Source organism: Corythoichthys intestinalis, chromosome 2 (genome assembly GCF_030265065.1).
Source record: "Corythoichthys intestinalis isolate RoL2023-P3 chromosome 2, ASM3026506v1, whole genome shotgun sequence".
Taxonomy (NCBI): domain Eukaryota; kingdom Metazoa; phylum Chordata; class Actinopteri; order Syngnathiformes; family Syngnathidae; genus Corythoichthys; species Corythoichthys intestinalis.
The window spans coordinates 63,591,046-63,607,998 of record NC_080396.1 but is presented as its reverse complement, the minus strand read 5'-3'; the positions used below and the strand labels follow the sequence as shown (position 1 = coordinate 63,607,998).

Sequence of the window (16,953 nt, the reverse complement as noted above, 5' to 3'; positions counted from 1 at the left end):
AAGGCAGCAGTGATGGCCAAATGAAGCTTCTTGAAGCAATGAAGCTTTGCAGCCAATTGGTTCAAAGCTTCGTGGTGGTTCATTTGGTCTTATAACAGTCTTATGATGCCGCTGTCAAATATAGTGTTACCGATTAATATCTTTTGGTGTAAATATCGCATAACACAGTGAGGACAGCTGCGCCTTATAGTCCAGTGTGGCTTATCTATGAATGAATGCCAATTTTGTATCAAATTTGGTGGGTAGCGTCTTATAGTCGGTTGTGCCTTATTGTCCAAAAATTACGGTAAATTGTGGTTCTTGTAACCTGACACAGTATTAGCAATAATTCTGCATTAATTTCCCTTAACACTTTGCATACAGAAATAATTCAAAAGCCCTACTTTTAGTGATTATGATATCTTTTGCCTGTTTACATCCACTAGTTACCTCCTTGACTGCGTGATGACCATTACCTTGGTCTTGAAGCTTGGCCAACTCTTCGCTCAGAGAGTCGTGACTTTCCTCCAGCAGTCTCTTCTTGTGCTCCACGCTCTGCATGTACTCAGTCAGGGAACGGATCTTAGCTTCATGCTGCAATACAGTGGAAGCATGATGTCTCAATCATTACACCATGTTTTTTTTTTTTTTTAATCTCACCTGAGAAATAAGAAGGTGGCAAGAGGAGAGCTCCCTCCCAGTCTCCTCCATCTTGCGGTGGCACTCCAGCTGCATGTTCTCCAGCTGACGGCAACGCTTCACCATGCTCTTCACCTCCGACTTGATCTTGCTGATGTAGAGGCGTGCCACTGTGAACTCCTCCTCAATTGCGCCACTGATCTCCACCGGCTGAGCACAGGAGGAAACATGGCTTTTAGGTGCGATTCATCCATACTGAACACCGGGTGTCATACAATCGATATATACTACTAGTACTTCATTCATCACCGAATTTATAATGCAAAGACATTTCTGGGAGAAGGAAAAATACACTTTCAAACTCACATTAAATGTCTACCCATCCATATTCCAACTAACCAGCTTGATTTCGCCATTGCCCACGATGGAGCTGAACTCGCTCAGGTCCCTCATCAGTCCGTTCAGGACGTCAGCGATACGCTTCCTCTGCTGACCGCTCACCTCCTGCATGCGAGATAGCTCCGCCTCCAGCTCCATCAGACTCGCCTGGTTGTCAATAACAGAGATGTTACTGCAACTCAAATGTAACCTAATCATAATAAATATGAAGATGGAACTCACCAGCAATTTGACCTACACAGAATATAAACTTAAATTTAGTGTTTCCAAGTAAAACAGGTGCGTATAGTTCAACACTTGAACAACTCTGTTAATGTAATGATGTGCTGTATAATGTAATTTGTAATTTTTTTTTTTTGTGGTTATTTTTATTCTTGGAAATCTTTTATTATTCTGCCTAATTAATACTGCTTAAGCATCCATTTTAAACATCATCCAATTACATACAGGCTGCTTGCTTTGTTATAGATGCCATATTCAAAATAAATGACTAAAATATTATTTTTAATTACTCGTATACTAATGGCAGGGTTCAGGGGTATATGTCTGGTCAAAAAGTGCGAAATCTAAGATTAAATATTTGGGGGGGGGTTGTTTTTTTGGGGGGGCCTTGCAAATATTACCTCTGCTTCATAATTAAACTCTACAAGAGTTTGTTTGTTTTTTTCCCCCGCTTTTATTTTTATATATGGAGTATTTTCCTGATTTGGTACTTGACATTTAAGTGTATATTTCTAACTTCATTTGAAAATGTAAATATAAATTACTTATTAACTTATAAGGATTCGATGTATTCATTTCTTGATTTAATTGTAAAAAGAATGATTTAATTGTAAAAAGAAAGTGCAAGGGCCTGATGTGTTGGTAAATCCAAGAGCAGAGGCAGTTGGCGCTGTTTCCAGAGTTTCACATATGAACACTCTTGTAAGTATCTGTTAAATTTTCAAACTTTGCTCGGAAACAATTTTTTCAAACTTTTAAGCTGCATGAAAATAATTTATTCTGGGGAGTTTTTTTCCCCCTGTATGTATTTTCAGAAAGATGTGTGTCACCCAAAGTCTGGTCACAGCGAAACAAACTTGTGCTGTGAGTGTTTGACATTTGTTAAAATGTAGAATTGTGTCCACTCCACACAGTATGTTTTCTGGATATTTTTAGTGTTTTTTTTGGTTTTTTTTTTGTATAGCTTACAAATTATATTCTGAAACTGTCTCAACAAAAAAAAAACAGTTTGGGAATGTGTTGTTGTAAAAACAAAGTTGGTGTTGTTTAATCCTGCTTCTGTCAAGCGCATTCTAATGAACGTACCATTTTCTGAGCCAGCTGGTCAGCCAGTAGCTGGTTCTGCAGACCTTTCTCCTCCACCTCCTGACTCTTTTGGTCATAGTTGATCGCCAGTTCCTCCAGAGCCTGCAGCACCTCTTTCACCTCCGCCTTGGCGCAATCACTCTCCACCTGCAGCCTGCCGAGCTCTGCCTGCACCTTGTCACCGTCCCCACGCGAAGACGCCAAGAGCTAGTGGCAAATACGTCGCGAGTGAGAAAATAAAAACTGTGAGTGTTTGTGTGCAAGTTTGCCTGTGTACCTCGTCCTGATCCAACATTTGCTGCTTAAGTTTCTCCACTAGTTGGCATTGCAGGTTAATCTCGTCATCCTGTAATACACATCAAGTGTAAATGTCAACACTCACTAAAACCATCATCCAGCTGCGAGAACGTCTTATCCTGTCTACCTTGTCATCCAGTTGTTTGTAAAGCTTGCGAATCTCCTCTTCGTACTTTTGGCGCTCTTCCTCAGAAATGCGGACGACAATGGAGGAGGTATCATTATCCAGAATCGGACGTTCCTCCATCGACTCATAACGAGTAACCATCTCCGGCTGTGTCCTCTCTGTCTCGGGTACATCCTCTCCTAAAGAGAGTTACGATGGTGCAAATATATTATTATTTACAGTTTCCTTTTTTTTTTTTCAAAAAATGTTGATTTGGTTGTTGGCGCCCAATTTTCCTGACCATTCCTCCAGCGGTTGAGCTCAGCCTCCAGCTTCTGGATGCTGTCCTTCAAAGTCTTGTTCTTCTCCTTCTCCTTCTCGTACTTCCTCTTCCATTGCTCAGCCGTCAGTTCCAAGTTGATGGAGGCTGTATTGCGGATAGTCTTGGCACTGTTATGTAGCGTATGTGTGACACAGAGGAGCAATTAGTAATATTTTCCCAATAATCTAGTTTTAATGTGTAGAAATGTTTTTTAAAAATTGAGGAATCTCGAAGAATTAAAGCATTTCATGAGACCAAATTTAATAAGGGGCACCAGGCTGGAGACAATGGGTTTTATCAGAGTCATAGTTTTAAACACACAGAACCTGCACAAAACCTAAACCTTTTTGTTCGTAATAAATAACTAAATCATATCAAAGATTAAAATTAAGGGTGCACGAATAAAAAATTTCTGGTTGCTCACGATCCCTGAATTTTCAAAAGCCTTACTGTACCTGCCAATGTTTCAAAGAATTTTTTTTAACTGCACATAAATTAGTTCTCTCAAAAAGTTCCTTTCCAAACTACTGAATTTTTTTTTTTTTTAACCAAAAATTAAAGTATTAAGCACTAGCAGTATTTTGCGTTACAAAAAGAAAATAACAAGGTTTAAGAATATTGATTTATTCTTTTTCTGAAATGTGTACTAAAACGTATCATACTTTAGTAAAAAGGGTGGAAAACATGAATAAAATTGATAATTAAATAATCACATGAAGAAATAAATGTTAAATAAGTATAAAAAATAAACAAAAGTGCAAATTAAAATACATAAAAGAATAACAATTGCTAATAGTGGTCGTCATTTTTGAATGGTAGAACCACAGGTTTCTGTACTCTAAATTGTTTCAAATTTTACTGTTTAGTAAGTCTTAGCTGTAGCTCCACATCAACATCACATATTCCACCTTTTAAAGGGAATCTCAGACTTAAAGACTTGTAGGCTCTAATAAGAAACAACTGTTTTCTTTTACGAAAATGTTATTAGAAACACATCATATATTACATCCATTGATTTAAAAATCTAATATTTAGTACATGTACTACTACAATGCACGCTGGGGGTGATGACGCGGTTGGGCTGGACTGGGAGAATAGCTGTGCTAGCTATCAAGCGAAGCTAGTATGACAACTGGCATGAGTTTGACACAATCTGCTGCTGGTCATTGTTTTGTTACAGAGCTGTGGAATGAGCTCCCAAAGTCGTACCTGCATCCAGTTCCAGCTTTACAGCAGTGTTTTTAAACCGTTCCTAGGTGGCTTGCCGGGATATTGACATGCTGCCACTTGAAAGTTTGTATTTCGATCCTTTCGTTGCTCGTTGCATGCAGGCCCTGGCTTTTTCATTTGTCTGCTGCCCTGATTTTTAGAATCCTCTACCATTTGCAGGTATTGGAATGCATTATCTGTTTTCGCCTTGCTTTTTTGGCCTCTCGCCGGTTTTCCTTCAGTTTTTTTTTTTTTTTATCCCGACCTGCTGTCACGGAGCTTTTTTTGTCTCCCTTTTTGCGATCGCGTGTTTTTTGTGTGTGTTTAATAAACCCTTGTACGCAATCCCTCCGCTATTGTTGTCTACTTTGTGGTCAAGCCTCGCTTCCGCACGCGCGGACCGTTTGTTTCTTTTCATCTCAGGACTTGTGTTACTGATTGCAGTTAATAGATCGGTAAACAATACACATACTATCGATGTACAAAAAAAACATGGTCCTAGTGGTGTTTGTCAATGTTGCTAAAAGTCTGGTCTTTAACGCTCCCTTCATGCAGCGCCAGTGTGGAGTTGAATAAAAAGAGAATCACGTTTGCTCACAATGTGTCTCACGTGCTTTAAGTAAAAACAAAGTACATGACAGTCCTCTTATGTATCAGTGCAAACTAAGGCGTCGTTACAATCTGTTGGGAAGAAAATGATATGAATAGCTAGCAATCAAACTAAGTTTAATACACTTATTCATTCATTTTCTGTGTCGCTTATACACCGCCACGCAAGCTTCGGAAGCAACATTTGATGTCTGATAAATCTGAGAACACCGGCAGGATCATCATCAATCTGGACAGTGCTTTTAGGTGAAAAAAATTAGGTAAGGCACTAAGGCAGCATTCTCTCTGTCAAGGAGGCATTAGGCGTCTCAGTAGAGACAAACTGCATCAAAGTTTTCCTATCGTGTGATGCACGGGCTATCTGCAAAAATAATCAACCTGCTGTTTCCCTGTATACTCTAATCATATGTAAAGCACATGAAATCTCTGGGTGTTAACTGTCTTCACAATAATATTGGAATAAATTGGATCACACAATAGTTAACGATGAAGATCTGCAAACATTTTTTGATATCAAAAACTCTCCTGCTCCGTCACTAGAGCAGGAGAGTGCTGCCACTGGCGAACTTGACACATGAACACTACCGGTTTTGTGCGACTCTCTTCTCGTCCCGTCTTTCCAGTTCATTTTGCTTTTGCTACTTGTTTTGTGAAATTTCCACAGGGCTGTGCTACTCATCAATGTTCCGCTAGGGTTCAGATTGGAATGGCAGAACCGACGACATGTTTATGTAGTTAAAGAGTGACACTGTGGAAGCACTGCAGCGTGGCCCAGTGACATCATCTCCCAGAGTTCATTGCGTCGTCAACAACGATGGTGACCCATGAGTTAAACTAATTTTACAAATTTTATTAAAATGAAAACATTTAGAGGGGTTTTAATATCAAATTATTATAACGCATAGTAACATGAGTTAAACTAATTTTACAAATTTTATTAAAATGAAAACATTTAGAGGGGTTTTAATATCAAATTATTATAACGCATAGTAACATTTATCTTTTAAGAATACATGTCTTTCTATCCGTGGTACCCTTTAACGGCAACAAAACGCAATGGAGAGGAATACACATTATATTACCCATTCCTATTTAAGCAATGCAGAATATACTGAAAATAGCATTGATGAACCTTTTACTTTTATGCTAGCGTCACTAATGTTAGCTAGAAATATGCAATCAACTCCAGTTGACATTAATGCCTGAGGGGTTGCTATTATAGAGTAATTTATAATATTGGCAAACAACCAGACATTTTACCTTTATTGCTTGTAGTAGGCTAATTGTTTCTTGGTTCCGATTTCCTCTTGGCAAGCTGAAAGGTTAGTTTGTGCTGATGTTTTCATCGTATATAAACAAAATGCACTAAAGGATCCAATTAGAATATCGATCTTTTGCTTAAGCACAGCCTTTCCGTTGCTCACTGATTACAGTTATAACAATTTGAATGACTTACATATTGTAGAATCGGGAAACATTGATGCAAACTTCCCAGAATGCCTAGCAGAACGTTTAGGTGCAGTGATTACGTGTCAATCATTATGTTAGGGAGATTCAAGTGTAGATTCAGTGCGCTTCAGCTGTTGTTTTAGTAATAAGGAACTTTCCTACTTTGATGATGGTGATTGGTTAAGACAATGCTTATAAAAAATGTACAAACTCGATTATTTAATGACACCATATCATGTTTTTTTTTTACCCTATTTAACCTAAATATATTGAATTTTTGATGAAGAACCCTTTAGAAGCTAAAAAAAAAAAAACCCACAAAGAAAATGATCCAGTAATTCTTTTTGTTTGGCTCTTTTTTCACAAAGAAAGATTATGATGAGCGATTTAGTACTTTCGCAAGTTTTACATCATAAAGACTGAGCTCCCGCCTCCAACTTGTATTTTCCCTCACAGAAATATTAACATCATGTATTATACAAAAGTAATAATAGTAATAATAAGGGGAAAAACGATTTTAAAAAAAACACCCATCATTATCAGTGTGGCTAAGCCATAAATCAGGAAAAAAGCTAGCGATACTGGACTCAAAAGAGAAAGAAGAGATGAGCCTTTTCTCTTCTTTCTCTTCTGAGTGTTAGGGCCTAGGCTCCTCTCTCCTGAGACCTGGGCCACCTCCGGCAGGTGTGCATGTTTTAATCTAATTTACCGGTTGGATGTCAGACCAGTGGAGCGACCACAGGTGCAGGATAACACCATCAGCAGCCTTGAAAAGCCAGTGGACGCCTAACCTTGTAGCCAGATCAACTCGTCTAGTTCTGCGGTCAGTTGCATCACGCCTTGCTTGTATTATCTCTGTGATTCCCGACTCATGATTTTTTGCTCTCGTCCCAGGACCTGTTTACGCGCGCCCCACTTTGGAACCTCAAGCCTGAATTTTCCCTGATCCTTGTCTGCATCCTGCCCGTCTGAATACTTCGGAATCTCGCAACAATAAAACATTGTTGATCACTGTCAATCGTGCCGTTGTCTGCATTTGGATCCCCTTCCGTCGCACACCCTATTTATCTACATAGATGTTGACTACGGTTGAGTTATATTTTTGGTTTGTAAGAAATATAAGGTGTGGCTTTGGAGGTGACAATGGACTGAAATGCATGAAAAACACGCTCAAAGCGTGAGAGTTGAGGACTGTTGAAAATTATAAAGAAAAAAAAAAATCAATATATTTTTACCGTTGTCCAAACATCAGTGTGGACTTGGTTTCTGCGTCATTATAGCTGGAGGGCGAGCAGCAGATGAACATTGTGGTGCGACAGTTCCCGCCCAGCGAATCCTGCAGGATTCGGGTCATCTTGCTGTCACGGTATGGTACGTGGCTTTTCTAGTAAAGGAAGATGCAGGGGACGCCGCAGTTGGTTGAAAGGCCGAGCCAAGAAGTGAGGTGAAAAAGACTGATTTGGGGAAAAACTCACTGTTCCCTCAGCCAGAGCAGAGATGACATTTCCCAGGGCTGACAGAGACTTATTGATGTTTTTGGCCTCATCCAGCACAGCTCCTGCAGCACCTGTCTTACTGACCTAGTGCACAGAGAGGATGGTCACTTGTCGAATACAACACCTTAGCAATAAAATGGACCAGTATGCACTACAATTCCTGAAAATCTATTCAAACTTTAGAGTTTTATCTCAACGATCTAGGCTTTTTCTCATACCAACTATAGATCTGACATACAGTATGTGTATCAAAGTCACATCTTATTGAAGACTAAATCATCTACCTAGCACAGATTTCTGACCTTGGAAGCTATGACTTCGATTTTCATCGCACCTTTTCACTTCCTGCCAGGTCCACCAGATAGAGTTTGCCACAAAGCTTCTGTTCGGTCTCCACATGTTCCTGCTTGATGTTGATCAGAAAGATGCTGTGGCTGCGAGAGCTGTGCTCATTCATGTCTGTGCAAAGGCAGAAACACAGAATTCAGTAGTGAGTCATTTTTACATGAATTCGACTAACCCAGTGCAGCATCATGACCTCATCATGCTGACGATACTATCTCTTCCCAAAAACAATATTCAGGTTTCACACTGTTCTGCAGCACTGTGAGTCAGCATAAGACTGCAATGGCAGCCTAATCTATGTTATTGACTTTGATCGCTACACTTTTCAATGTGTCTTATCTCCTGGCTGAGTCATTGCAGTGAATGGTTCCCCATGGCAACATGTCCTTCCCATCCAATCAACCTTATGATTTCCCCACACACATAGCCATGTAATCCAGAGACACACACACAATCCCTTGACGTTAATCAGAGAGTGTACATCAGCCAAATGGCTTTGAGACGTTGTTGTGATGAAAGGCTACATAAATAATATGAATTGACATGAGTCATCACTATTCCTCAAAGAGAATAAAGAATACAGTACTGCTAGGGCTGCAAATAACAATTATTTTCAAAATCAATTTATCAGAAGATTAACAACCGATTAATCGGAAAAATTTCACTTTCTTGCAATTACCTTTGCAATTTAACTTGTAATTGTTTTAGACACGTTGTAAGTAACAATGAAGACAAGATGACTATTTCCTTTAAAAATATACATTTTTAAAGCTTCCTGCATTAACTGTATTCTGTAACTGTACTGTTTTCATTCCAAAAAACCTGTTAATGTTTTTAATAAAAGTTAAAAATATAAAACATAAAAATAAGTTCTCAGTACAAATATGTATCAGACAAAAGTCCTGTTCATTCAGATAAAAAGAAGTGTTTTTTTTTTCCCCTGTAGGCAAAGTGCTGATATAAAATGTGTCAATGACTCATTTGCTTTCTTTAAAGCAACTAAACAAAATAGAATAAGGAGGAGGTAGACTGTATGAGTTTTTTTTTTTCATCCAATAGTTATGATCCAAATCCTATTTTAAAGCCCACTCTATTGTGTGACAATTTATAGTTTGAATGGCAGTATGTGTTGAAAGGAGGCTGTAAGCTGTTATCAGAATATGTTTATTTATCGTGTGGTTTCTTTATAAAAAGAAATGAGACAACTTTACAATATAAACAGACGAAAGGTGCTAATATGCTTCACAAAAAAACAATACAAATGGGCTTCTAAGACACTGATTAGCATAATTGCTAACTAACTAAGCACTCCGTGCTAAGTCGTAACGTCTCGTCAACAAAGAATACAAACAATACAATTGGCTTTATTTGCTCACCTCTGACGGAGGCACACTGACTCTAACAACACGCAGGACTCAAGACAACTCTCGACACTTTGAAAATATTATTGATTCAAAAACTGAGTGTGGCAGTGAACTCTCTCCCCCTTGCGTTGATCACTGTTGGCAAATTTATTAATCGATTTAAACGATTAGTTGTTACAGCCTTAAGTACTGCATTAAGTTAATACTCAGTGACAAGGGGTTAATTACAAGAACAAATACAAACAGCATTTGCAGACGTTGCGAGTGTAGTTAGGTGAGTGTGTGGTTGATATATCCTATTTATTACAGTGTTAAATACAATACACATGGACAAGCCACTTGACCACTAAAGGTGAAAAATTTAAATCATACTAAGTTGTTTCTCTTTTGTGGGCATCACAGCTCTACTCTTATTAAAATATTTGAGAATGTGACTGGACTGGTTGGTCTGGGCATCAATGTCTAGGCAGATTGGTTTTGTAATGACAGACTCACTAGTAACAGCAACATGGCGGTTAGATTTGCCCTCGTCAATCACGTCCATCACCTCGTCCGGGCTGGAGACAAAACGCTCAGTGCATCCCTGAGAGTTAGAAAGCAGGTTTAACATTTGACGAAAAATGGCGGTATAATTTCTAAAAGTCATATAACCGTGAGAAAAACTACACTTTCACAAACCTTGACATAGGGTACACGGTTCTTATCCTCGTGGACAGACAGGTTGGTCTTGGTCACTAAAAAATTTAGAAATGATGCAATATTGAAATAATAAATTCTGCCGTTCACAGATGAAATATTCTTTTTCAGGCACTTACCATCCAGTAAGTCACGAATCTTGTCCATGTAAATTTCAAAATATGAAACCTGTTTGACGCAAAGGAAGTAGATTATACTACATGACGTATGAAAAAGCCTTCAGAATGATACAACACAAGGATCTTAGAGAAACAAAACAAATTGTATATATATATATATATATATATATATATATATATATATATATATATATATATACATATATATATATATATATATATATATATATATATATATATATATACAGTGATACCTCAGCTCACGAACATAATTGGTTCCCAGAAAGTGTGTGTAAGGCGAAAAGTTCGTCTTCCGAACATTTATTTCCCATAAGAAACCATTAAAATGAGAATAATCCGTTCCCAGGTCCCCATAAAACATAATTTTCTACTAAATAAGCCTTAAAACTACACAAAAATATACCTTATTTTATGTATAATAAATGTGCTATTGTGTTATAATTAAAGAAATAAACTGTACTGTATAATAAAGTCGTTTTATTTACCTTTGTGATGGTAGTTGATGGCTTGATGGAATGGAGTGGGAGGAGGAGGGAGGGAGGGAGTTACTGTTTGGAAGGAGAGGGTTACCGGCAAAGTGCGCAGTTAGCGTAGACTGCTGTGCCCACCACATGCTTTTGGTTGTTAATAAAAGCCATCCGACGCCTCTGGGTGTTTGTATGCACGCCGCCACCTTTCTGGAGAGGAAATCGGGCGAACCGAAGACAACCGACGACAACGAGCCAACGTGACTCGCCGGTCCACTTCTCACTACGGTGGGAAGCTGAAAGCACCGCCAATTACCAGTCGAGGGCGAATTGGTAACACGAGTCACCTTCCATAAGGACTGTAGGTAACTCTTTTTCGGTCCCATAATAGCAAAAGTACACTCAATATGGTCCAAAATCTCTATCAAACACAAACCACGTCCGCACTCAACGAAAGTGAGGGGACGAACTGGGACGCCGTGAGCGTGCGTCAGCTTCTCGTGGCGCTTTTCGACCGCGTGAATTGGTTCGTCCGCCGAAAACTAGTTCGTCAGCAGAGACTATATGCTCGCGAATTTGATGTTCTTGAGGCGAAAAGTTCGTGAGCTTAAGCGTTCGTGAGCCGAGGTATCACTGTATATATATATATATATATATATATATATATATATATATATATATAAAACTATCACAACCAAATATAAAATCACCCAATAGAAAGCAACATTGAAACCTTAATATGGAATTCCAGATTTTCATCCATGGCAAAGATGTGGTTAAAAATGTCCTCCGCAATGCGAGGGATAATGCCCATCTGATGAGGGTCGTGCAGCTTGCCCTGGTACAGAAAGTCATATTGTGAAATGGCTATGTTACAAAGGCTCAAAAAGTAACTAAAGAATGGTATTTCTGTGGAATTTGTGAATGCTGAATTCAATTGCGAAAGACATATCTGTCAGTTGGCAGTTGAGAGACATGGGTAAAATAAAAATGCTGCCTTATAGTACAAATAGAATGGGAATTCCTCTTATGTTAGTATAATGTTTGCCACACTAACAACGGAAAAATAGCAAATTGTAAAGAAAAATGTGACAGTACATTGACCATCGACTGTTATGCTATTTAATTTTTTGTATTCTGACTGATATCATACGATTTGCGTAGTCTCTTATCTTGTTAAATGAAACTTTACCACAGCAAATATGGTCAAATTATACAAGATGTCAAGCAAAAAAATGAGGCCAATATAAAGTGACGAGGATGACTGTACCTCCATAGTGTGAGTCTTGCCGGACGAGGTTTGACCGTATGCAAAGATTGTGCCATTGTAGCCACCCAATACATCTGCAAGGCAGGGAAAAGGTTGAAACAGGGTAATTTGAGAAAACATTCACTAGATAATCTCATGAAGCAGTTTGGATTAGGGATGTCCCCGATCCGGGTCGATCTCACCATTATTCAGATGATCGGAATGTGGACAAAAAGATCGTTTTTTTTTCTTTTTAAATATATATATTTTTATTTTTAAGGAATAAAAAGTATTTAAAAAATCCAGAAATAGAATAGCATTGCCAAAAGCAACAAAAATATATGTTTTATACTCCGCAACACTCTCAGAAAAAGCGGAAGAGGAAGTACTGTAAACAATTGAGTAGTGTAAAATGTTTGAAACTCTTGTTCTAATAAAAAATAAAAAGACCTTATTTTTCAGTATGGATTGGGACTCGGTATCGGTAGATTCACAAAATCAAATGACTCGGACTCAGGTGAAAAAAATATGCGATTGAGACATCCGTAGTTTGGATGCTTACCTTTGACAATCTGTTTGGCACAAGTGTTGTACACCTGCTCCTGGGTGGTGTTGGTCGGAAACACTCGATCAAACACATAAGACTTGCCCTGGAAATAGGAAACATGCGTCATGTTATCAAAGAAATGGATTAAAAGTGTTTGGACAGAAACACTTGATCATTTAATACATGAATCCACCAACTGATCTCCGTTAAATAAAATATTAACACATTCAAAAGTGCAATATTTAAAGCTGCTTTCCAGTTGGTACAGTGTATGGAATTTTGTATGCTGAACGTTTGTTTAAGTGTTACTCTCCCTCCTTAAAAAAATCAGCAGAATGTTTTTATATCTTCTATCAAATGTTAGTATTTTTTTTATCTAAAAAAAAAAATATATATATATATATAATAATAAATGTAAAAATTTAACTTAAAAAATATATCAATTAAAAAAGAGTAATGATTTGAAAATTGCATTAAAATCTGAGAACACAATATGAACGAAACCTGGCTTGTTATTTGAGAGAGAAAATTTTAAAACTAAACTCACACCGAACTCCAAGGGTGTAACAGACAGACGCCTTCATGCTGCCTAAACAGGCCAGCTTGCTTGCTAAGCATTGCGGATGCCCTGGTCACCAGGGAACGGTCCACTTGCTCGGGAAGCTCACTTGCTGGCCAATGCAAGGGACAATTTGGCATACGCAGAGCACCAATTAAGTATAGTTTTAGGAAAAAAGGAGTTGGGTGAACAGACACCCACTAATAAAGAACATGACAAAGTTTAATTTTAATTGGTTACGTTTGCTCTGCTGTTTCATTCATATAATGTATGCACTCACCGGCAACTTTTTTAGGCATACCTGACCACCTGCCCAAATGCACATTTTCTAATTAGCCAATCACCTGACATAAACTCAGTGCATTTAGGCATGTAGACATGGTCAAGACGGTCTACTGCAGTTTAAACCGAGCCTCAGAAGGGTGAAGAAAGCCGATTTAAGTAACTTTGAGCGTGGCATGGTCGTTGGTGCCAGACGGGCTAGTTTCAGTATTTCAGAAACTGCTGATCAAGAAGGATTCTCCCGCACAACTATCTCTAGAGTTTATAGAGAATAGTCCAAAAAAGAGAAAAAAATCCAATGAGCAGTAGTTCTAAGTTCGAAAAAGTCTTGTTGATGCCAAAGGTCAGAGTAGAGTGGCCAGAGTGGTTCGAGCTGATAGAAAGGCAACAGGAAATCAAATAACAACTCGTTACAACTGAGAAGAGCATCTCTGAACACCTAACACATCAAACTTTGAGAAAGATAAACTACAGGAGTAGATGACCACGGCAGGTGCCACTCCTGTCACCTTGAACCAGTCTATATATACAGTATAACTCTGCAGATGTAGCTCCTATAAAATAACTCACTAGTGTTAGAACATTGTATATGAACAATATGAATATCTATTCATTTATTTTACCTTATTATGGATCAGGTTTTTCAATGTACTTATTATATTATGTTTTGTTTCAAAATAAAATAGATTGTGTTCAACGGAAATAAAAAACTAAAAAATGACAATTTAAAAAAAGAAATGAATACATTATGGATATTTAATTATTATCCGTCATACAGCGATATTTCTCATAATCTGACATCTGCCCATATATAGAGCCATGCACCCATAAAATAAATAAATAAAAAGTAAAAACACGTAGCTCCATATTGATGTGTTCATAAGATTTATATTGAAACAAACCCCCTCCAAATGACTGCATGACAAATGGATGAGTGACCCAGAACACACAAAGTCAAGGGACGTACGGTAGCTCAAAAGGGAAAGTTGCTGTTAGCAGATTGACTCAACAGCATTAAAAAACTGAATTATTATACAGAATTATTGGGCGTAAGCGAGGCGAGGGCATGGATTATTCATCCTAATTTTAGTGGTGACTTTTCGGACTCAATTACATTACAGTACAATTTTCATCCACAGTAGAATATTTTAGGGGATCAAGCAAAACATTTAGGGGCACACAATGTCAATCAAGTTTCCAAGTAAAAATTTCACATTTCATGTTAACTTCACTAAAAAATGATTTTATTTTGCATAATCCCAAAAATTGGTCATAAGTGTGGAGAAGTTTGTCAGCAGCAAAGAGTATGGAAGAAGCAGAATAAAAGAAACTTACTGGTCACAGATTTGTGAATAGATGAAAAATGTATTTGCACTGCCAAATTTTGAAAGGAAAAATACACTATTTAGGGTAAGTGTGAAGTCTGACGTCGCATTTTAAAGTTTCTTTCTTTCTTTCTTTTTTATTTTTTATGCTATGTCAGATTTAATTAATTAATTAATTGAATAATTAAATCAAATAAATCCACAGTGGGTGACCGGTCAATATGGCCACCTCTGAGGTGGAGTTTCAAGTGTCTTATTGGGCCGTGTACAGTATGATTTGAAAAACAGAAGGACTTTGTCTTTAATCGCTTTAGCCAAACTAGTATAACATACAAGCTTGAAGCTTCTTACAGATAGTACATTTGGGAGTTACAAGATGAGTAGACAGGACCATTTAGCAATGTGAGGATTCCATTAGTAACAAACAGTTATAGCTGTGCCATAGACTTCATAGGGATACTGACGGGACACATTCCCCAGACACTGCGCCACGCCTTCAAGTAGCGGGCCGTCCCACCCTCCGCTTCAGTCAGTCGAAGTCGGTCGCAGTTATTCTCAAACACATGCAGCTCCAACACCGGATTTAGGTTGAAAAAGTACGAAAGCTGTACTGCATACTGTACCAAACAGGAAGGATTGTCTCAGGAGTGATTTATTTGAGGATTCAAGTATTTTTCGTACCATGCATGCATTTTGAAACGTTGTGAAAAAATTCAATGGGAGAAATTAAAAGCTATGGCATTGGCGTCATAATTCGCAATATTTATGTAAAATAAATGCTTACTACCCATTTTTTTGCTTTTAACCAAGAATCGAGACTGTTTTACGTTGATATCAATAAAGAATTCATGGATTTTAGCATTTATTTACAAGAATTGTGAACATAAAAAGCTCCATCCTCGCTTAAAGACTAGCAACACGTTCAACATATTTACGTAAAATAAATACTAACTGCACAGTTCTTTGCTCTTTTAACAAAGAATCGAGACTGTTTTACTTCCATATCTATAAAGAATTCAAGGATTTACGTATTTATTTACAAGAATTTTCAATGTAAAAAAGCTCTTTGTGGTGATAAGGCAGCGCCACATGGGCACAAAGACTAGCAGCACATTTGACGTATTTATGTAAAATAAATGCTAACTGCCCGTTTTTTTTTTCTTTTAACCAAGAATCGAGGCTGTTTTACGTCCATATCTATAAAGAATTCAGGGATTTAAGCATTTATTCACAAGAATTTTCAACTTAAGGCTCTTTGTCTGTGTTTCCACTAGGTCAGATTTGATGTAGCTAGACCCCCTATTAATCGGACCCGCGCCCTGTGTCCCGTCAATATAAAATGAAGTCTATGGCTGTCCAAAAGATTCACAGACCTGACCAGCAAAATGAAGTGAATTTTGAGATGACAAAAATATGGTCTTGGACACTCTCATTTCCAAAAATATGCATGGCAGTAGGGTTAAGTGATTGTGATTCTGGTACCTTTGCTTATGTTGATAAAAAACATTACAAGAAGAGTAATCACTGTATCAAACAACGCGGTGTGTGTATGCAACTACCTGGATTGTAAAAAGAAACATGCAAACTAGCAAACATGTGACACATACTGTAGTCTTTCCATATTGACCTTGCGTGAAGCGGTTTAATGACACCATGAAACTAACAAAAAGTAATTACAGTGGTACCTCTACATACGATTTTTTTTTGTTCCAGGACCTGGTTTGTAAGTCAAAATGGTCATGTATCGAGCAGGATTTTCCCATTAGAATACATTATAATTCGAATAATTCGTTTCACAGCCCAAAAACCTACGCTAAATCCTTCATAAACACTGCAGGTACAATTATGAATAGCAATTCCACATAGCAAAACAAATGAATTTTAAATACAAATTGGAATAATAATAATAATTTTATTTTATTTTTTTTAAAGTGTTTTTATTGTTACCTTAACTTATAGAGACTGGCGTACAATAAGACAATATTACAATATATTTACAACTGAATAATATTAAATAAGATACATGTAAAACAAATTATGAAAAAATAAGAATTAAAGAAAAGCGTTTTTATTGTGACCTTAACTTACTGGCGAACAATGGTTGGAGTAAACGGGGGTAGGAGGCCAGTGAGCCGCGTTGTCGAGCCAGTTCACTGACACGCACAC

At 37.7% G+C, this 16,953-nt stretch overlaps 1 protein-coding gene across 1 annotated transcript in view; it reads right to left on the bottom strand.

Moving 5' to 3' along the window:
• Positions 1-16,953, bottom strand: part of kif5aa (kinesin family member 5A, a) — a 35,967-nt gene that overhangs the window by 16,713 nt on the left and 2,301 nt on the right. Inside the window, exons 2-17 of the mRNA XM_057829560.1 lie at positions 12,637-12,724; positions 12,096-12,169; positions 11,559-11,663; positions 10,338-10,386; positions 10,201-10,256; positions 10,018-10,105; positions 8,148-8,272; positions 7,793-7,897; positions 7,553-7,701; positions 3,030-3,178; positions 2,750-2,928; positions 2,603-2,671; positions 2,326-2,532; positions 1,018-1,164; positions 640-828; positions 456-573 (exon numbers count right to left, since the gene is read on the bottom strand). Of these exons, the coding sequence (XP_057685543.1) occupies positions 456-573; positions 640-828; positions 1,018-1,164; positions 2,326-2,532; positions 2,603-2,671; positions 2,750-2,928; positions 3,030-3,178; positions 7,553-7,701; positions 7,793-7,897; positions 8,148-8,272; positions 10,018-10,105; positions 10,201-10,256; positions 10,338-10,386; positions 11,559-11,663; positions 12,096-12,169; positions 12,637-12,724 (1,897 nt within the window). The remainder of the gene's footprint in view (positions 1-455; positions 574-639; positions 829-1,017; positions 1,165-2,325; positions 2,533-2,602; positions 2,672-2,749; positions 2,929-3,029; positions 3,179-7,552; positions 7,702-7,792; positions 7,898-8,147; positions 8,273-10,017; positions 10,106-10,200; positions 10,257-10,337; positions 10,387-11,558; positions 11,664-12,095; positions 12,170-12,636; positions 12,725-16,953) is intronic.